Source organism: Pseudorca crassidens, chromosome 14 (assembly GCF_039906515.1).
Source record: "Pseudorca crassidens isolate mPseCra1 chromosome 14, mPseCra1.hap1, whole genome shotgun sequence".
Lineage (NCBI taxonomy): Eukaryota > Metazoa > Chordata > Mammalia > Artiodactyla > Delphinidae > Pseudorca > Pseudorca crassidens.
This window is the reverse complement of record NC_090309.1, coordinates 65509599-65531534: the sequence shown is the minus strand read 5'-3', so window position 1 is coordinate 65531534 and position 21936 is coordinate 65509599. Positions and strand designations below refer to the sequence as shown.

Here is a 21936-nt window from a genome sequence, read left to right as displayed (position 1 = left end):
CTTGCAATCACCCACCGCTTTTGGATTTTAATACAGGTACACATTTCCTTGCCCTAGTTTGTTACAGAGCAAGTGCCTCTAGGGGAGGCTTTCCATTACTTTTGTTTTTCCATAGTGAGCACTTCAATAACTGGGTAAGAAGTTAATTGATAGCAGCCCTACAAGATTTTAAACGGTTATAGGTCATCATCATTGTTAATAAGATAAAATAGCCCTCACTCATCCCTTTAGGTTAGGGTTTACTTTCTACTTGTTTCATTCAATTTTTTTCATTAATTACTTTTTTAAAAAGATTTATTTATTTTTATGGCTGCATTGGGTCTTAGTTGCGGCACATGGAATCTTTGTTGAGGCATGTGGGATCTTTCATTGTGGCGTGCAGGCTCTTTGTTGTGGCACACGGGCTTCTCTAGTTGTGGCATGTGGGTTTTCTCTTCTCTAGTTGTGGCGCACAGGCTCCAGGGTGCATGGGCTCTGTAGTTGTGGTGCAGGCTCTCTAGTTGAGGTGTGCCAGCTCAGTTGTAGTTGTGGTGTGCAGGTTTAGTTGCTCTGTGGCATGTGGGATCTTAGTTTCCTGACCAGGGATCGACCCTGCATCCTCTGCATTGTAAGGTGGATTCTTTACCACTGGAACACCAGGGAAGTCCCTTCATTAATTTCTGATAATTGAGAATTAGTTAGAATGAAACAAGTTTCTCTGTACTTTCACATTAGTGTAGTTGACCTGTGATTGGTCTTCTATACCACACAACTGGTCTCTATTGAGAGAGAAAGGATTCTGAAGCAGGTAAGCCTTAGGAGACATTAGAGATGGTGTTGGCTAAGGCCTAAGTAAGTGCTGGAAGCTACGTATAACGATGAGTAAACCTATCTGCTCCGAGGATCTGATGGCACTTTCAGACTTTTCCCTAAGAAAACCTGATAAATCCAAACCATCTTGTAAATGCCTCATAAAAAATAGCATTAAGTTACAGTGAAACCTAGTTTTACTTTGAATTCCTAAAGAATTCAGCAGTTGACACTTTTGAGTTTTTAAGGCTATTCTATCACTATATTTTCTTGAAAACTTCCTTGGCTTTTTGTAACCTTTCAGAATACATTTCACCCAGCCAAGTTTTATATTGTTATTTTACCGTGTCCTTCCCATCTCAGTGAAACTTCCAGAGCTAGTCTCAACTTACTTTCTCGCCTCTCATTCTTTCCTCAAACTCCAGAAAACTGGCTTCAGCATTTATTCTGAATGTGCTCTTGAAAAGGTCAGGAGATGTGGATATTTTAAAGACCAGGTTCGTTGAATCCCTGTAGCATATGGAATTGTTGGTTACTGAGCTCTGGAGCCAGATAGCCTGTGTTTGATTCCAGCTCCCCTGCTTACCAGCTACGTGGATGTGGGCCATCTACTCAACCATCCTGGGCTTCACTCTCCTTATGTGTGGAATGGGGTAACAGTAGTACCACATTGCTCTTGATGAAGAACACACCAACTGCTCTGGTTTCCTTTTACTTCTGTGACCCTTCTCCATCACCCCTTAAATGATTATTCTCCAAGACTCCTTCCTTGGTCCAATGCTCTTTTTCCCCTCTTGAGTGATCTAATACAGCATCATTATTCTCTTGAATGTTCCAATGCAAAAGTCACTGGCTGCTGATCATTCCCAAATCTCCATCTCCAGGCATCTTCTTGAGTTTCAGATTGAAATCATCACCACCTCTCCCACTCTGCATATACCTTTCCCATTTATTATATTCTGATTACAATTAATGGTATTGTCATCCAGTCACACACCCACACAAAACTAGAGTCATATTAAATTTCTCATTCTCACTCTAACCAATAAAGCACTATAATTTTATCTCCTAAATATTTCCTGAATTTGTCCTTTCTCCATCCCTATTATTATACTGTATTAGTTTAAGCTTTAAGCTTCTGTTTCCAATCTTTGCCCCCCCCACCCTTAAATCTACTCTCTACTTTTTAGCCAGTGATTTATATAGAACCCCAAACTGACCACACTACAAGTCTCAGCATACTGAGGAACATAAATTAAGTCCAAGTTACTTAGGAAAGTATATAGTGCCCTCTATTACCTGGCTCCTGCAACCTTTCCAACTATTCCTGCCAACTTCCACCTCATATGAGCAATTCTGAACACCGAGCTAGGCTAGTAGCCTGGTATAATGTCCAGTTTTTATTATGCTATGCTACAATGACCTATTTCTGACTCTGCCACTGGTCATTTTCCAAGGCAGGGACTTTCTCACTTATCTTTGTGCTTCAAATGCCCAACATAGTGCCTGGAGTAGAGCAGGCACTCAAGTGTTTACTGAACTGCAGACTTTTCTTCTTCTTGAGGAAAGTATAACAACATAATTTAACAAGTACTGGTCATTTTCATAGATTTTCCCCCCAAATTTTCCCTCAAATTCCTAGGGAACGTTAAATTTTTTTTCTTTTTTCTATTTCCACCCTAGGTTTCTTCATTTACACTTACTGGGCAGTGAATGATTTAGTATGGAAGTTCTCACGCCAACAGTTATGTTTATGCAACGTCTTTAGCAACGTAATTTTGCAGGTGACTCAAAGAACCCAAGGTGAATGAATGAATTCAAACACTGACATGCATACCTGCTTCCATCAGTGATTTGAACCCTAGGAATACATTAACATATACAAATGTGGAAATGTAGCACTGAATAATACATAGCATTTCTAGTGACTATAATCATGTTAGTGACGATTGAGAAAAACAAGAAAAGCAGGGGAAAAAAGTTTTACATAACGTGAGATACCCTGTGACAAATTTATTTTTTAATTTAGGTAAACATAATAGTCCTTTCTGTTAAAAAAACAATTGAATCAAATATTATCCAAATTACCTAAGGGGGAGATGATTAAATAATACGCACACATTTAAAATTTATTTTCAAAAGGATATAACATAGGCAAATAAAGTATCCAAAAAGGGTAGGATGGCCACAACCTAAAAACATCTAAGTGTAAGAATGTAAGCAATTTGGGCAGTGGAAAAATTGATCCTTGCACAACAGAGGTTTGAACGGCAAAGGTCCACTTAAATGTGGATTTTTTTCAATAAATATAGTACTACACAATCTGCAGTTGGTTGAATGCACGATGCAGAACTGTGGATACTGAGGGCCAACTATGGGACTTGAGCATCCTTGGATTTTGGTAACCACACAGGTCCTGGAACCAACCCTCCGCGGATACCAACGGACGACTGTAGGTGAACTTCCAACTGCACAGAGGGTCAGAAATCCTAACCCCCACATTGTTCAAAGGTCAACTGTATATAGAAATGATTTTAAATGCTCTCCCTCAGCACGAATTTATTTAACTCTATTCCAGTTGGACATGATGAGAAGGAAAAAATTTCTACCTCTACCCCTCTTGAAGTTCTTGTGGCTGGACTAATAATAAAACTAACATAAAATTAACATAAGACAGATTAACAGGAGAAAAAGAAATTAAGATTTCAATTTGTACACACTGAGGTTTCACAGAAATGGAACCTAGCCAAAGTAGGCAGCTTTTATACTTTTTAGACAAAATTAAAAAAAAAAATTGTGGGGCATTAACAGGATAAAGAAACTTAGGATTTGGGCACTTAATTAGTGAAAACTCTAAATAGAGTTTGGGCTTGGGGTAGTAAATTAAAGAAGTTACAAGGTTTGTTTATACAGACTTCTCAACTCGAATTCCCTATCTCCAGCAATAAGGGTGTCCTTCTATCTCCAGGTGCAGGGACTGTACCTTTCACATGAGAGACTGACTTCTTGCTTTCAGTGAGAAGGAAAGGAGGGTCAGAGTGTCCCTCTTGCATTGGCCATTTCTTAAGTAACTTTAATTCAAAAATAGTCAGTATGCCATTGTGGTGTATTTTGGGGGTGGCCTGTCTGGAGCCCCAACAGACACTAGCTCAGCTTGGATCCAGAACAAGAAATGAAAATGATAGTGGCATACCTCTGATAATTTTCATAGAGACTGTTGACATCCTGTTCTAGTTACTGAGAGAGGAGGAAACAAAGCACTAACGAAAGGTACTGTCTCAGTCCATCTGTTTAAGAAATAATATTTTTAAGAGTCCATATGTCAAAAATTCCCTCCTAAAAATTTTGTTTCTTGTTTCTCCAAGAAATTCCCACATTCCCTATGCCAGCAAGTCATTATTTTCCACAAGTAAAGTTATGAATGTGTATAAAATCAACACTCTATGGGCTTCCCTGGTGGCGCAGTGGTTGAGAGTCCGCCTGCCAATGCAGGGGACGCGGGTTCGTGCCCCGGTCCAGGAAGATCCCACATGCCGCGGAGTGGCTGGGCCCTTGAGCCATGGCCGCTGAGCCTGTGCATCTGGAGCCTGTGCCCCACAACGGGAGAGGCCACAACAGTGAGAGGCCCGCATACCGCAAAAAAAAAAAAAAAAAAATCAACACTCTATACAAACCTAAGAAGTTTATTTTAGTATAACAAAACTAACCGGTGACTTGAAATATCCTCTTTCTAGAGAACTTAATATATGTCAAAGAAAAGAAACTAAAAGACAATTCTTTTACGGGTTTATAATGTGAAAAAAAAGTTCTCATTTGAAGCAGAAAATAAAGTGCATTGTGAAGAAATGTATATTTGTTTTCTTATACATGCTCATGTATGAAAAGTAATCACATGAAAAATCACATATGAAAAGTAATTCACTAACCATAAAAATAAATCAGAATTATATGTGTCAAAAGAATGAAACATATTAAGTATATTGTGGAGTCTGAGGCTAGAAAACAGATTAAAACAAATGCTAAGGTATGTGTTAAAACATTCTAAGATATCATTTTAAGATATGAAAACTTGACAATTTTATTTCTAACAGAAAATTCCTATACATACTAAACACATTTAACAGCATAAAGCAAAGAGACGAATACTTAACAACTTTCAAGACAGAACTTAAAATCTTTAATGATAAGTAAAAGTATGTTAAATTGTCTTCAAGTTTGAACATTTTAGAATGGTAAATGCCAATCAAAAAATCTAATAAACAGGTAAAAGTAACAAAATGATCAAGGCTTTTTTTCAGCAATCAAAAGAATGTGTTTATCTCAACAGCAAACAGAATTATTTTTAATGGTAAGCCATGAGCTGATTCTTTACTCTAAAAAGCCCAATTTAGTAGGAAAAGGAAATACTATTTCTTTTTACAAACATATATTTATATTTTCAATTCACTTCATTCAAAATGTCACTCATTCTTAGGAAGAATGGAGAAACAAATAAATAAAAAAGCCCCCTAAAAGATCAGGGCCATTAATGGATCTTTGCCTAACACAACTGTGCAGCAACAGCTACACCTAGGGGCCAGGGATAAGTAGTGACGTTTTCCAGCTATAAAGTTATAATAAAAGGTAAATTTGGAAATAGCTATTTTTCAACTTACTTAAGGTTCTAGAGTAAGGGTTATCTTTCACTACAAATTATGTTTCAAGGATACACTTGAGAATCTTTGGGGAACAAAGGCCTTAGTTCAGAAGCTTGAAGCAAGCATCCTGAATAATTCAGTTTAAAAAAGTGGCTAAAATAAAACTCAAACCAAAGAGAGAACATACAAATACTTTATTGCTCACCTTTCACACAAAGCACACCTCCAGCCATTTTCTTTCACAGCTTGACAATATTTACGTGTACAAAAACCCAGCAAGAAGCGTCATGTAGATTTCAGTAAAGGTGAGTGTCAAACATCAACGCAGCCAGGCTTTTGTTTTCTGCAGCAATAATAAAGGGCCTCCTGCTCTAAGCAAAAATCTGTCCTCTTACTTGGTAGTGCATTTTTTCCATTACAAAAAAAGTCTCCTGCCCAAAGCAAACTAACTTGTATTTGCTGAGCCAGTGGTATTAACTCGTGCATAAAACAAATTTCAGTTTGCTGTTTCTTCTAGCAGATTTCAAGTAAAAATAAGGTTGAAGGAACTTGTTTTGAATGGATGCAGGTCAGTTTGAATTGCTATACTTAACTAAATGCCTACGTGTACTATAGGTTCACAACTTAGTTTGCTTTTATAATCTTTACGGATTTTGGCCGTGTTCAAGATTTTCAGAGTTGAGCATATGGTACAGTATTCCATCGAAAGGATAAGGCTACTGAATGTGCTATCTGCAGAAGAGCTCATTTAATAGGAACTGACCTTGAAGTTCTATCATGAAGCAAATGTTGCATAACCTCTCAGAATAAAAAGCCAATCAGGGCAGAACTGTGCTTGGAAAATAGGCATTAGAATACTTTAAGGAAAATACATATAAATGGATTGTTAATATGAGGAAGGTTTCCTAGCTGTAAATCTAAAAAAATCTAGGAGAATCCTCATTTTTCAAAACTGCATATTGAAAACATGAAAACTACTTACTCAAGTAATTTTGTTCAGAAAAATATGCATGTTCTGACTGTGGAATTAGTCTACTGGTCAATTAAAGGCAATTTTAATTACCTTTTAAGAAATTCTTCATACAAAGGAGAGATACTGTATGTGTTTCTCAAATAAACAGCATTATGTAAGTCCATTAAAAAAAAAACAAAACCCAAAACGAACAGTATTGTATGAAGACCTACAAATGCTTATGCCAAGCAGGAATCTGCCTGTCACCTGTGGTCTCACATTAACTCAAAAACAATGCTGGATTCAGGATTCTGAAACTAAGTTTCTATTACTTGAGCTCTAGCAAAATGTAAGGTTCTGTAGCCTCAACTAGTATAATGTCTGCCCTGTCCAAATCCAGAATGATTATACTGATAACCTCCATGCTGGAAGTGCTGTTCAAACTGTCCTCCCTGGTGATAATTCTGGCTCCCTCTTCCTCCCCAACCTCCTCCCTGGCCTGCGCGTCCACCACCTCGGCCTCCGCGACCACCTCTCCCTCCGCGACCACTGCCTCGATCACCATGATGCCCTCCCTCTTGGTATCTACTGTCCTGCTGATATCCACCACCCTGGTATCCACTTCCTGTATATGTAGATGTTTGGAAGCCACCATAACCACCACCCTGGTAGCCACCACTGTGGCCACCGTGATAGCCACCCGGCTGGAAACCGGAATCTCGGTAACTACCATCTTGGTAGCCACCGCCCCCTCCACTCCCTCCGTCTGTCCAGCCTCCTTGATGCTTATTTCCTCTTCCTCCCCCTCGGCCACCGTGGTCGTAGCCACCACGTCCGCCCCTCCCCCCTCCTTGTTCATGACCTCCTCGCCCTCCGTATGAGGCATGTTCATAACCACCTCTCCCTGCTCCGCGGCCTCCTGCTGGCTGCTGGGTGCCATCCTGCCTCTTCTGCCATGGTGGCATCTCCGGGGGTGGAGGTTCAATTTCATTGGGCCTACCTCCTCTGTCAGGAACCCTGCCCATCAACACCTATGGGATAAGAAAGACATTTAAAATTTTGAATTACTTTATTTTATAAACAGAAATAAATGTATCTGAAAGAAAGTTAAAGGTACTCTCATCACCTTATTGATGGCACAGGCAGTCTTTTCTCTTATAGAGCCACTGCTTGTCCTTAAAATCTTTGACAAGTCTTGTCTTGCGGCCAAAAGGTGGGCAACAGAAATAGTACTTTTAGGAGATAAGACTGAGCGTTTTGGCTGGTAAACCTTCGCTAATTTTTCTGTCTGACTCTGTGAAAGAAAGTGTTCAAAGACAAATGTCAATTTTCAAGATGACATAGAAACATTGATATTAAATAAGATTTCCAAAATGTCTGATGATAATATTTACTAGGCTCCAGATGACAGAAGTTACATACTCACCATTGCTCCTATCTAGTGAAGAACTAACTTAAGAGTACAGCTTAGATAAAGCCCTTTTACCCCCGTATCCCCAAGGAATGATGGGCGGAGGGGGATATGGGGGTAAAGGGCTTCCCTTTTAAAAGGACTGTGGGACAAAAAGGTTCCCCATGCCATTGGTCTCAGATCAAACACCTTCATTTTATCTATTTAAATATAAGAATGGAAACCCATTTCAACAATTTTGCTTTAATTTTCTCATCTGCTTACTATGAGATAAAAAAAGTTACCCGTGACTAATTTGAACTAATTATGTTAACATCATACATATTTCTTGCAAAAGTGATCCCCCCATGTAATACTTTCCTCTATTATAAATAATAATTAAGAAGAAGAGTCTACTTTAACCATTTAGTAGAAGTACATTTAATGCATGTGTAACATAAGACCACAAAAGATGAATGAACAAAGGATATAAAGAGCAAGTTAGGGCTTTCCTGGTGGCACAGTGGTTAAGAATCTGCCTGCTAATGCAGGGTACACGGGCTCGAGCCCTGGTCTGGGAAGATCCCACATGCCACGGAGCAACTAAGCCTGTGCGCCACAACTACTGAGCCTGCGCTCTAGAGCCCGCGAGCCACAACTCCTGAGCCCGCGTGCCTACAGACCACGCTCTGCAACGAGAAGCCACCGCAATGAGAAGCCCCTGCACTGAAACGCAGAGTAGCCCCCGCTTTGCCGCAACTAGAGAAAAGCCCGCGCGCAGCAAAAAGACCCAACACAGCCAAAAACAAACAAATAAATAAATTTATTAAAAAACAAACAAATAAAACCCCAGAACTGTAGTGTTAATGCCTTGGGTCAATGCACACCCATCAATCATTACATGCTTTTCTAGCTGAGAGTTGCAGGTTTTTGCTTTTGAAGTATATGTATTATGCTGAGAGTAAAACGATTGTTTTTATCAAAGACAACTTTAAGAAAGTATTGGTATTTCCTCAACAGTCCCAGAAGAGAACAGTTTATTCCTCATGTTACTACTGACTCACTGTGAGATCTTAGGCAAAACCTTCCATGTACCTGGCTCTCCATGTTTTTAGTTGCAAAATAAGGGGAGTTAAGACTGATCTCTAAAACCCCTTTCCAACACTAAGATACTGTTAACTCAATAAATATCTAGCCCATCAATTTAGCAGCTAAATAGGATTATGCTATGCTTTAAAGATTTTAGGTGAAACTAATGTATTAGGAAGATAATTGGAGAACTAAACTAAAGAAAAACATTTTCTCAGTCAATTAAAATTCAGAGAAAAATCTACTTTTAAAAATGAATGCACTATTAAGGGAACATCAAATACTAACATATTTGGACGAACCTCCACATAAATTCAATAATTAGTTCCATTTCAGGGTTCTAAGAAGGTCAAATTAATCAACTGCGCCTATTAATTAACACTGATAAAATAGTAGATATTTAATAAATATCTGTTGAATGACCAAGACAACGGATTATCTTACTGAAGCTGAAATAAAACAAAGTCTTACCAGATTCTCCAATTCCCTATAAATGGATCATAATATTTGGTCCTCCAAAACAGTATTTCTAATTTAATTAATTTATTTAATTAGCAAGTTAATTGCTAGCTTAAAGTACAGTAAACAAATAATTGTAGAATTTATTATTTTTAGTAATTTTCAGATACTCTCCTTTTCTCTCACAAATGGGAACTCCCAGTAGGGTTTATAACATATAGCTTTGTTGGAAAATATTAAAAAATTGAAAAATAAATGTTTTTATTATTGCTGAATGGCTGAAAGAATTGCTACTCAGTAACTCACTAAAGAAAAACTCCTATGTGTGTCTCCTATGTATTTCTCTTATAGTCTCCACTGTATCTAAACTGGGCTAGGAATGTTTAAGGATCATGTCTATAAATACTTTGCTCTTTTAAGTGATATGTGTACCTTAGCTCTGTCAGACCAGCCAAAAGACTGGACAGTGACATCCAAACGTTTTATTAGCAGCTTTCTCCGAACTTCATATTCATTGGCTACGGCTTGGTTAATTGCTTCTATCTTTTCCTGGAACAAAATTAAAAAGACCAGTTAGAATTTAAATCTGCTTGACCCCCTATTCCAAACGGGCAGAAACTGTATCTGTTTTATTGACAACTGAATCCCCAGCACTCAGCACAAAATGAATTAGGTTATTTAATAAATAGAATAAGAAGTTATAATAAGCTAATGAAATGATAGCCTGTCTCAAAACATAATAAAGAATATGTAAAGTACAAAATTCTCATTTAGTTTTCCTATAATTCACTGTGTGAAGCTCAGCCCAGTGAAGTTTTTGGCTTGAAGGCAACCCATTTGGCAATTAGAAACATGCATCATACTGAACTTCAATTTAATCAGCTGTGTGAAATATTTACAAATTATGAAAGAAGCGCTTCTAATCTTACATAAATAAAATTATTTTGGATAAATCTTAAGATTAACAAAAATGATTCTAAGGATGTCCACCTAGGAAACTACATATTAGAAAATACAACTTCAAAAACACAAACATAAATATCCTGAGATAGGTAGATGGCTCCTTACAAAGTTTACTCAGATGATTACTACTCACCCAGTGGGCTGGTCCCATTGGCTTCTTCAATAAAGGCTTTCCCACATGATTAGGTGGAACTTTTGCTAATGTTTCCTTTAACTGACACAAAAACATAAATGAATGAATAAACAAATCTAAAAGTAAAACACATCCTCCTCATCTTCCCAATTCCCATCATATCTTGCCATCAAAAGAAGATTCCTGACAGAGGCAAAGGTGGAGGATGTTTTGAAATGTACAAGACCCACACGATAAAGACACTCACTTGACCCACTCCTCACGTGTCTATGGAAGCATGAGTCCTTCACTGCACCTAGAACAGTGCCTGACAACAGTGGGCATTCAATGTGTATTTGCTGAATGAATGAATGAACACACAGAAAAATATGGCCTATGGATACACTGCTGCTCCCCTGTAGAGTTCAGCCAAATTTGTGCATCATGGCATCTATCTACCCCACAATGCAAATGTACCAATTCTTAGAGTCCAGCAGATATGCATATAGAGAATAACTCCGCTATAACAAATATCATTCTCTTCTGTTCACTAATTTTTAATTAAAATTGCTTGTTCCTAATCAATTATATAAAAACTCTTAACTGTTGATAACATGTGGTATAAAATAATTCTGACTTATTTTCACATACTAGATTATATTAGCAGTCAACATATCTAGTTTGCCAGTTGAAACATGTAAGGCTCGAAGTGACTGGATTAAAATCCCAAAATATTTACATCCTTTTCTGTCCAGTCAATGGGGAGAATGGTGGTAACATTTAATGATAAGGACCTTAAAATTAATTGCATCAAAGTTCAATGATAAAATAACTTTTAAATGGATGCAAGTCCTAATACTTTTTACATTATTTCTAGCTTATTTCAGTTTATAAATCAAAGTGCAAAGTTTCCTTTTTGAAAAAGAAACATGCTAATATGTTAAAAAAAGAAAACAGTAAAATACCAATTTCTCTTGAAGGTATCTAGGACTTAAAACCAAAAACTTATTTAGTAACAATTACTTAATAATATGCACATTAGGTTCCCATTAAGAGAAATTAACTTGCTTCATTTCAAACAACTGTAGGACTATGCCTTTAATACACTACAATCTGGTACTAAAGGTCTTACTTTTTTTTCAATCCCGCTGAAGAATTGGAACATAGTTATATTGGCTGGAGGTTTGGACATTCCTAGAGCAATACATATGCCTTTCAACTCTTGAAAGACCTCACTACCGCCTCCTTCTTGAGCTTTTTTTGGAAGAGTATTCACACAGAGCATTCTGGCAGCTTCTAGTTCTGAGATGAGGTATGCTGAAGTAAACAAAATAAGATTTCAAAATGAGATACAGCTACAATTAATAGTCATAAGTCTGGAGTCACAACTCTATAGACCTAATGATATGTAACTTTTAAAGCTGCAAGAATGGATAAAAACAAGAAAGGAAAACCATTTTTACCTGCAAATGACGTAACATATAAACTGGTTCTGTAATTCAGTATTTAACCAATATATGTTTAAAGCCTGATTTAAAAGCAAGCAATTCTTCTTTGAAATCAAAGGATCAAGGTAGATCACATCTTAAAATGTGGATTCTTGCATTTCACTATTAAGGAACCTCCAGAACAGGGGCTGGCATCTGTTAACAAATTTGCAAAAGGTGGCAGGTGGCCAATTTTTAGCAACAGTTAAAAAGTTATTATTATTTTTTTACTTCTCACAACTGATACACACCAGTGATGCAACTATCCTGCCCTCTTACCTTCCAAAACTCAGGTAGTCTGTTTAAGACCAGAGTGAAAGAACATTTTTTAGTAGTCAAAGCTTCACTTACAAGAGAAGGGGGAAAGGACTAAATTTCCAAACATTCCTTTTTCATGGTCTCCAGTAGTCTAAGGTCACCCTCCAGCTGTTCACAGAAAACCCTCTTCCATCTATATTCTTCTCAATATTCCCTTTCCTCCTATGTTCCTCATTCTCACCCCCGCCCTTGGGGAAAAAAAAAAACAAACCCAAAACTTTCTCATCATTTCTGGACAGAGTCCTTTTGTATCAATATCATCACCTTGTGTGTTGATTTCAGGCAGGTATTCTGAGGGCTGCAATCTGCTTCAGGTAATTCAGTTGAAGGTATAAATATTCAATCTTATTACTTTAACCTTCCCAAGGACATTTAACTTGTTATAAAAGATGTTTAATAATCATGTGGATCTCAGGATTTCAGGTTATGTGACAAAGTGAGAACCTTCTGACAATGTTAGGAAGATAGTTTTGGAAAAAGACATTTTCTGGGCTCTTAAGCCCTATTATAAGTATAAAAGAATGATCAGCTTGAATATCTCATTTCCTACACCCAAGGTGTAATGTGAGAAGTACAGGGGTCATAATTTTGGCAGATCATTTCTGAAAAGCTGCCAAATCCTATTCTAGAATAAACACAGCTACATTTCTGGAAAGGTCTTCTAAATGGGTTTGATAAAATCTTAACATGTTCCATATAGCAAACTGTATGAGTTAAAAGATCGAAACAGTAAAACCCCAGTGTCATGAAAATAATCATGTTTTTGGAAATAAGGTTTTATTGGAACACTGCCACACTGATTCATTTACATATCATCTATGGCCGCTTACATGCTACAACAGCAGGGTTAAGTAGCTGTGACAGAAACCTTATGGCCCACGAAGCTGAAAATATTTACTATCTGGCCATTTAAGAAAAAGTTTGCCAACCCTTGCTCTAGAAAATCATATATTATATGATTTAATAAACTGGTCTCTAAATTTGGAACAACATAGCTCAGGCATTCACAAAATTAGTTTACCAACACAATTACCATTGAAAAACATTAACTGTAACTGATGTGTTCAAAGTACCAGGAAAGGCACTATAAGTATTATACATAACAAACAAAAAAGATCTCTACAGACAATCTAGTTAGGAATAAAGAATATATGCATCAAAGACATCTGACTAATCATACCTAAGGGAAATATCCTAACAACCGCAAAGGCCAATGAACAGCCACAACAGTTCTTAACCTGATACATGAGAGTTTTTCAGACACTACGGACTATTAGAGAATAGACTATTCTATTTTACTAACAATTCTAATGAGGTTAGTTTATTTTCCCCCTCAGAATGCAATGTATTAAAAGATCCAAATCAGTAAGGTAAGAGTGCTGGAAGAAGCAAGTAAAATTATACCATCGAGATGTGACAACTGATGTTTGGAAAGATGAGAAATATTTATACAGCGCGAAAAGAGAATGAGTATATGTACATAAATGCATACTAGCATGAGAGAGAATACAAACTAGGGAATATTTTCAAAAGGGGAAAGAGCAGAAGCAAAGATAAAGAGGAGGAAGGGAGCAGTGTGTATGTATGTACAAAGAATTCGAAGAGCAGAGTAACCTTTTGTTGATTTAGTCATGTAGTTGAGGAGCAAATAGTTGTATATTCTTGAAAAGCTTTTGAGGGGTGATAGCACATTAAAATACAATTATGACCCTGAGTCCAAAATAATAATGTTGAGGACACTCGCTTAAGAAACAGGAAAGAGTTAAAGGCATTTTTATAAATATTTATATTCCAAGTGGTTTTTATAAGTATCAGTACCAAAAAGACCAAACTCTGAGCTCTTTGGAAGAATTAGGTATTCAGGGTCATTACTGAGCTTTCCACACAGCTGTTGTCTTCCTATGTAAGATAACATATTCTAAGTGCCAAATATCAGGTATTGGAAAGGAAAAGCAGTGCTACAAAGGAAGATTCAGTGAGTATACTGTGGCTGGGCCAGTTATTGAAATTATACAATTTGAAGGATAATGAATGCATGCATAAGAACTATATGCAGCAATATCAATATCTAAAGCACTAACTAACGTTTTGTGTCTATCCCCTGCCCCCATACCCACCCAGTAACAATCATTTGACGAAGGGGAAAATAAGAAAGTGATTTTGGAATACCTTAGTTCCTAAGTATAATGGCTGTGAACACACTTTTTTTTTTTTGACTGAACCTTCAAAATTGGAGTTGCATCATTTTTCAGAAGCCAAAGTTCAGTTGTATCAGTTAACCAAAGTTTACTCTAAGCGCATCTCAGAATGCGACAAAAATTCTGAGTTTAAGACTACTGGTGGTGTTTATTGGAGAGTTTATATAAGGCAATAAAATTTGTGAGTCTACTTATTGTTTCTCAGGGTGAAGAGAGAAATAGTAGTTAGTATATTTAAAAAACATGGAAGGAGAGAATTTTTCATAAAAATTTACTTCCCAGAATGATCAGTAGTACAGGAACAATCCAAATAGTATTCCAGAAATGCTTACATTGTAATTTGACATCTTTACAAACAAAACCAAAATCCCCAAACAATTACCCAGCCACAAAGAAATATCAACAAAATGCTTTAATTACATTTACCATTTACTGCACCTAGAATGGTTACTGTCCTCAAATAAATTAATTAAAAAAATCTTCATTATTCCCACAGTATCTTCCTAGTTTATTTTAAAATGTGTTTCTAGTCTAGAACACTGAGGTGTGGTGATCACACACTTGTATAACCCTCCAGCACTACCTTTGGTCATGTTAGGTGAAGCACAGCAGGCTGAGCACCACACCAAATTTAAACCATAAAAGAGTAGCAATTACAAAACAACACTGCTACCAGCGCATGGACCCATCATTAGCTTCTTAGTTAGAAATTTAACAAAGTTTTCTTTACACCCATTTATTAGCCATGGAAAACATAAATAAAAAATAATGACTACATTCTAGTAGCCATGAACTTACTGAGCAAAAGGAGGCAGTTCTTCTGAATGAGAAGGCGCTTGGTCACATCCCCAGATGTCAGTGAAAGATATGGACAGTTCATCTCCCCTAGTAGCCCACTCACCTCAAGCTGGAATTCTTCAGCTTCACTTGGGCCTTTTAAGAATTAAAATAATCTTATTTAATAAAAATTATTGTTTTCCCCATTGGCATAGTAATTATATATAAATTGAAAATTTTAATAGTATTTTCCTAATACAAGTTCCTGTCTCTTCTAATTCATCCTTTCTCACACCACTGCCAATTTGCTTTCTTAAACAGTTTTCATTAGGTTATTGCCTTGTTTGAGAACCTTTCATGGCTTCCTAATTTCTACCTCATCCAATCTAATTTTTTCTGTTTGCCTTTAAAGATTCTTCATAGCCTCTCTGCTTGCCCTTCCCAGTATATTGTTAGGAGTAGTTCCTACTACATGTATATAGTAGTTACCTACAACCTCCACAAACATTCCCTCTATTTGTGCCAGGCCAGTCTCCTCACTGTCCCAGGAATGGTCAGTCTCATTTCTACTTGCGTGCCTTCACTTAAGTGACTCCTGGTGATTGATATGCCCTCTACTCTCTCCTGCTCTATCAAACCTCACCTATCCATCAAAGCCCAGTGGTCTTGCTCCTTGATGAAACCTTCCCCAGGGCCTGCTACACTCACTGATTTCCTTCCCCTGTGAACCACAAAGTGAAGTATTTAACTACTGTTCTAATCTCCAGTTGTTTCAGTTGTGCCTAAAATTCCCAGTTAGACTATATTTGAAGATGGCGAACATGATTCGTGTTTCTGTTTTCTCATAACGTGTCAAGTATAGCGTTTACTGGGTGAACCAAGGAAAAGCAATGCTCGTTCTTCTTTACTATTTTGATAGTTCTCTAACCAATATCACAAAGGGGTAAAATTTAACTAACAAACTTTGAGAGTCACTTCATTTGAGTCCATTTTCTCACCTATAAAATGGGAAGAATGTATTATCAATGTTTTGCAAACTGTGTTCCGTGAACTTCAGTTCCAAAGAACTCCGTTAGAGGCAGCCGGGGAGGAGAGAGCTGTGTTCAAACTAGTCCCTCTCAACTTCAACTAAAACAGCCACACTTTTTACCTGTTTTATATTGACTTCTATAAGATGTTTTCATTTGAACAACAGGGCTCCTGGTTATAAACAGTTAACACCGTATAGGTGTTTTCAAGGGCACCTACAATCTCTGAAATGTTAGGTCAAGAGGCAGTGTGAAGAACACTGGCTCCCAAACTTGACTGCTGGGGACTGAAGCACTTACTGGTTGTGTGACCTCAGGCGATGTACTTAACCTCTTTGTGCTTCATGTTTAACGTATAAAAGAGTAATAAAGGCTGCATGGTAGGGTTGCCTTGAGGTTTAAATGAGTTAACACTAGTAAAGTGCTTAGAATATGGCTAGTGCTCAGTAAGTATAAGCTGCTGCTACTACTGTTACACTATACTCTCCTTAATAATTAGAATTGGATGCCACTGATGTATACACATTAAATATACTAAATATGCAAGAGTGAGCTCTTCGAAATGGGATTCTGTGGGGGAAAAAAATGGGATTATGTGTATAGTTCTCCATAAGGGTGGATTAGCAGGTGGGCATTTTTCTTTATCTCCTGTTATGGATTTACCTATGATAGGAGGGAACCAGGTTGTGGGGTATCAGATTCCAAGCTTTTGCCTCTTTCTCAGCATCAAAACTAGCGCTCAAGCAGTTAACAAAATTGGCAAATGTAAAACAGCTCTCAACACCATAAATCTGATGGTGCTGGATCTAGTTTTGATGCATCTAGTGATACATTCCTATGACACGGAAAGCTTCTTAATAAAGTATTCTTTCTCCCTATGTATAACAGAATTAGAATGCATTTACTTTACATGCTATATGTACTGGAATTTGGTAGTCCTCAGAGAAAAACGCCCCAATTTCTAGTTCTAGCCACCAATTTAAGATCTCACAACTTTTTACAAAGAATGAAAAGTTCATATATACTTGTCTCCATTTTTCTGTGTCTCAGTAATAGGGTCTTTTCAACTTCCACAAATTTTTAACAGTTGTATGACTACATTCCAGTTTTTCAACTTCAGAATCACCTTATCTCTAAAAACAATGGAGGAGAAAAAAGCATTTGGTTTCTTTATAAAATTTTTTTTACATTTACAAAGAACTTGAAATTTCAGCTGTAATACTGATAATGTTCACTTGACAATACAAATTTTATTTTTACATTTTGCACCTAAAACTGAATGTTTACTTACTGTTAGTTGCTTGCACATTTTCGTCTAGTTTACAGAGCACTCTTAATTCAGACACCAACCAAGCACAGAGTTTGGTAAACTCAGGGGAACTGGCTCCAGCAGAGACTGCCTGAGACAGAGCGCCATCTTCTAACAATGGACCCTTGTAACTGGTGAGTAAGAAATTATACTTCAGAAGAATATAAAATCACATCTAATACATTACAGATACAATGTATTTACATTTTTATTTGTATAATTAAGCAATGGTTTAACAAAGATAAATTACAATGACCAGTCTCTAAACTTGCAAATATAAATAAACTAAACCATTAGAAAAAACAAGCTAATCCCCTCAAAATATGTGAATATTGAATAGAATCACATGTACTAAATTATGTCAACCTCTGTACATTTACTGAGAGCTCTTATGTACAAAGGTTTACTTCTTACTTTAATTGAATTAGTATTAAAACTAGATTATAAGTGATAACTAGTTATACTATAGTTTACTATTTCAGAAATAAAACTTAGGTTATATTTTCTAGAAATTTTTCCAGAAATTAATTAGATTTGGTTTTTAATGATTTTCTTTAAAAGCAAAAGCTTTCCAATTATTCATTTATTTCCTCCTTCTATATTTAATGATAGTTAAGATTAGTAAGACTTACTAGTACCAGAGAAATGTGAAGATTAATTTAATAATTGCTGGTGAGTTGATGTTTGGGTGAACTGGTGCAACTGAATCCCAATTCTTTGTAACTGATTCAAATGTAATTAAAAAAATTATTAAATGTTCAAACATTCATAAAAGACAATAGTAACAATGAACCTCAATCTAGAAAGTAGCTAGAATTAAAGATTTTATCATTCTCAAGATAATTTTAAAATACATATTCTTCAGGTTATTTTATCTTCTTTTAAATGTAATATTGATAAAAGCACTTATTAAATATGATACATTATATGCTTAAGATATTCGATATTTAGAGGTATAGAGATGTTAGAGAAATGATAACAGTCAATCCTTCTAAAATATAATTATATGTTTATATATTTAATGGGACAGAAGAAATCTCACACAAAAAATGAGATTATATATAGCCTGGCATCTAGATTCAAAACCACATATTATTAGACAGTGAAATAAAAAAACTAGGCCTAGAAATTTCTCCTTGTGTTACACATTTAAACTTTATTAATATATTCTACAAGTAATTACTGAATTCCTACTGTGTACCAGGTTAAAAATGAATGGTCGTTTATTTCTAATATTTCACAGTAAATCCTTGAAAAGTACACGTCATTCAATTAAGGCTAAATTTTAATGACTGAATGCCACCAAACTAGGCAGTTATGGGTTAAAATGTATAGTCAAGTTTTCAGACTATCCATGGTTTACATTACAACCCATCTCCATGATTTACTTAACTAGAGTTATTATAGTAACAAAGACTTTTATAGTACCCAAAAGAAGAAAAACATAGTTAACAGAGGATAAAAGAATGGGAAGAAATGGCATCCATCACCAATTGTTAAGGGACCTCTATCCATGCAGAATGACTACATTTAAATACAGTTTACCTCCATCCTCTCTACTCCTCCTTCAAGATTAATCTTAAGTGTCACTTCTTCTAGGAAGCTTAGGACTTGTTTCCTTTCTCAGTTTTCCTTCCCCATTTCCTGTCCTTTTCCTGGCCCTCCTCAGTTCTCCTCACAGCATATTTTCACAGTGTGAACTTCTCTTCTACCTCACTCTATACCCTTAAGTGCTCAGATCAACACTGTCAACAGAAAAAGTGTTCATCAGAAATGTTTACTGAATGGTTTCATGTATGAAATTTAGGAATTTAGTCTGAGAGGTCCACCAAAAAGACACCATTTTGCTGAATGTGACTTTTACTTAGGCTCTCATCAAAGAAATAAGCCGCCTAAAGTCCAGAATCGTCATGACAATTCAGAGCAAGTTCCAAAGAAAAGAACAATGATAATTCATGTTGACAAAAAAAGATGATAAGCACTACCATTTCCTTTCATAAAAATCTGTTCCAGGACAAGTTACTTAAATGGGCAGATTTTGGGAACCCAAGGTATCCTTTCCTGAAGAAGAAAGGTTTCCCCCAAAGGTTTCCATGGCATGGAAGAACCTCGGGGAAGGTTTTGATAAGGGACTTGTTACTTTATAAATATGGTTACCTAAATCTGTTTTTCTTTTCTTTCTTTCTTTCTTTTTTTGATACCGTACCTGTAGGCAAATATATAATCATACAGTTTCTTTCTGGAACCACATTTAGCCCAAGAAATTCTAAGTTCTCAAGTTTTAACAGCGTACACTGATCTGGGTGACCCAGTGAGATAAGAATCCCTATTTCCAGCTTCTAGATACTGATAAATTATGGTTGAGTTAACTGTCACGAGGAGAGACAAAATGCACAACAAATATGCAGAGACTTGGTGGGTGAAGATGCCCCTAAGGGTAAGGGCTAACGGTGGCTCAATGAAGGAGTGTCAGAGTCAAGGGAAACTGCCAGTGGTTCCCAGGAAGGTGGTGACAGGTTAGGTGCACAAGTGAGCTAGCGGGCGGAACGTATGTAGCGCACGGACTTGTGGCTGAGGGCAGCCTGGGCACATGAATACATGACTGGGCAAACCAGATTTTTTTGAGAGTAGGGGGGTGGGGTAGGAGTAGGGGCTCAAAACAGGAGCAGGAAGTTTGCAGAACAAGTAGAAAAACAGATAATCAACTTTGGCAACCTCCAGAGTGAGGGAGTAGGGCAGGAGAATGAGGCGCAAGGAGAGGAGCTCGGGGAGCGTGGTGGCGAGAACCAAAACCCAGACAATGACACGCATGACTGACAAACGCCGCAGGTAACTCGGCTGCAGGAAGCACAGGGGAGGCCTAGGGTGTCGCAGCTGGAGGGCCCCGACCCGGCAGGGCAGGCAGTGGACGTGGCATTGGGGTCCCGGAGCTACAGGGAGGCGACAGTCAGGAGCCACGGGGTGCGGCGTGAAGAGGCAGGTGTCTCTGACTGGGGCGGAGGAGGAGTTCCCGGGGCGCCGGTAGCGTGAGGTTTGGGAGACCCGTGCCCAGGCAGTCTTACCCGAGATCTTCCAAAGACTCCAAGATGTCAGTCTCCATGAGGTCACACTCCATGCTACTGTGGTATTCAAATTTCCGAGTCGTCAGGCTCCCCTCTTCGCCGGTAACTCGTAAACTCGCGCATGCGCTGCCTTCCCGGAACTTCCAAATCGACAGCGGGCGCCTCAGCCGCTGCACTGCGCATGTCTGGAGCGTGCGCAAGAAACTTGGTTCCGCCTGCCGTCCCGCCCTGGCCGGCTAATGGGTGGCCCGGAGACACCGTTTGCCCATGCGTATTACTGAATAGTGAAGCTAGCGGCCCCAAGAAGGGCAGGAGGACTGGCTGCGTGGCAGCTGGGCGTGGCGACTAGGCGAGTCGGGGAATGCTCTAACTTCTCCTAATTGGGTGTACGCATGTGCGAATCTTGGGGCGGGGCGGGCGGGGTAGGATCGTCGTGGGTGGGGAGGGTCGTAAGACTTGGGTGGGTGCTGGCTGTGAGTCTCGGGAGCTCAGTCACCCTAGTGGGTGTCTGCAGCCTGCTGGCATGTTCTACTTTTAGCTGTGGGTTATGGAGAAAGGGGAAATTCGTGCGCTCCGGTCTAATTCTTTAGCACAGGGGTAGACGGGCCAAATGCGGAAAATGGCCGATAACATGCCATTGTATTTCCTTGTGGCTGTAGTAGCTGTATTTCAGGATTAGGGAGGAGTCAACTTTCCCTTGACACGAATGTACTCATGAAGTTGTTTCATTCCTTCCCTTTACATTCTTTACTTTGCACCTTAAGCCCTTCCCAGACACTAAGCATCTTATTTTAAAGGGGGAACGGAGGTTAGAGGAGGTTTTCACTCCGTATCAATCTCAAATAGAATAGATTTAGATTCACGCAGTTTAAAGAGTAAATAAATTTTTGTTGTACCGTTGTTGATTTGGCAATATTTGGCAGGGTGTGACACTTGGTTCACGATGGGTTGTGGTTTCTTTGCAGTTACTGGCTGGGTATGTGCTTAGAAATTATTGAAAAAATGAGAAAATTTGTTTTCAAAGTGATGGCATATTTAGAAAATTATATTTAACTATAAATTGGTATACGCTGCACTATGTAGGCATTTTTTAAAGAGTTTTCACATTGATACCAGTAGATTTAATTTTGTAGTTCTCATTTTCGTGTCTAATGGATAAATGCTCCCTATCCTTAATAGTACCTTTTAAAATTCCTTATTTTGCACCATCTGGAGTGGGGGGAAGGAATTAATATTTATTATGTACCTAGTGTGTGCTTGACATAGTGTTACTTCCTTGATCGACATTATTTTATGCAAGCACCATAAGGCTGTGTAAGTATTACTCCCATTTTGCAGATGAGGACACTAAGGGCTCAGTGGCTTA

At 37.8% G+C, this 21936-nt stretch overlaps 1 protein-coding gene across 2 annotated transcripts; it reads right to left on the bottom strand.

The window, feature by feature from the left end:
* Positions 1 to 5605: 5605 nt before the first annotated feature.
* On the bottom strand, positions 5606 to 20732 carry FAM98A (family with sequence similarity 98 member A). Of its 2 annotated transcripts, none has more exons than XM_067703285.1 (8): positions 20571 to 20732; positions 17491 to 17639; positions 15193 to 15327; positions 11524 to 11708; positions 10413 to 10493; positions 9749 to 9865; positions 7505 to 7672; positions 5606 to 7409 (listed from the first exon to the last, which is right to left on the bottom strand). In XM_067703285.1, exons 1-8 carry the CDS (start codon positions 20621 to 20623, stop codon positions 6744 to 6746), a joined length of 1554 nt encoding a protein of 517 aa, XP_067559386.1. In that variant the 5' UTR covers positions 20624 to 20732; the 3' UTR covers positions 5606 to 6743. The 2 variants fall into 2 exon arrangements, with proteins under 2 accessions (XP_067559386.1, XP_067559387.1); XM_067703286.1 differs by lacking the exon at positions 20571 to 20732 and adding an exon at positions 17225 to 17332 and having other exon boundaries at positions 17491 to 17628.
* Between the last annotated feature and the right edge of the window lie 1204 nt (positions 20733 to 21936).

Excerpts from the sequence above, each read along its gene's own strand:
- FAM98A (XM_067703285.1), bottom strand. The coding sequence starts at position 20,623 with ATGGAGTGTGACCTCATGGAGACTGACATCTTGGAGTCTTTGGAAGAT. Across the intron at positions 15,328-17,490 it reads AAATGTGCAAGCAACTAACA|GCCCAAGTGAAGCTGAAGAA; the intron begins GTAAGTAAACAT and ends AATTCTTAAAAG. Across the intron at positions 9,866-10,412 it reads CAATGGGACCAGCCCACTGG|GAAAAGATAGAAGCAATTAA; the intron begins GTGAGTAGTAAT and ends ATTTTGTTCCAG.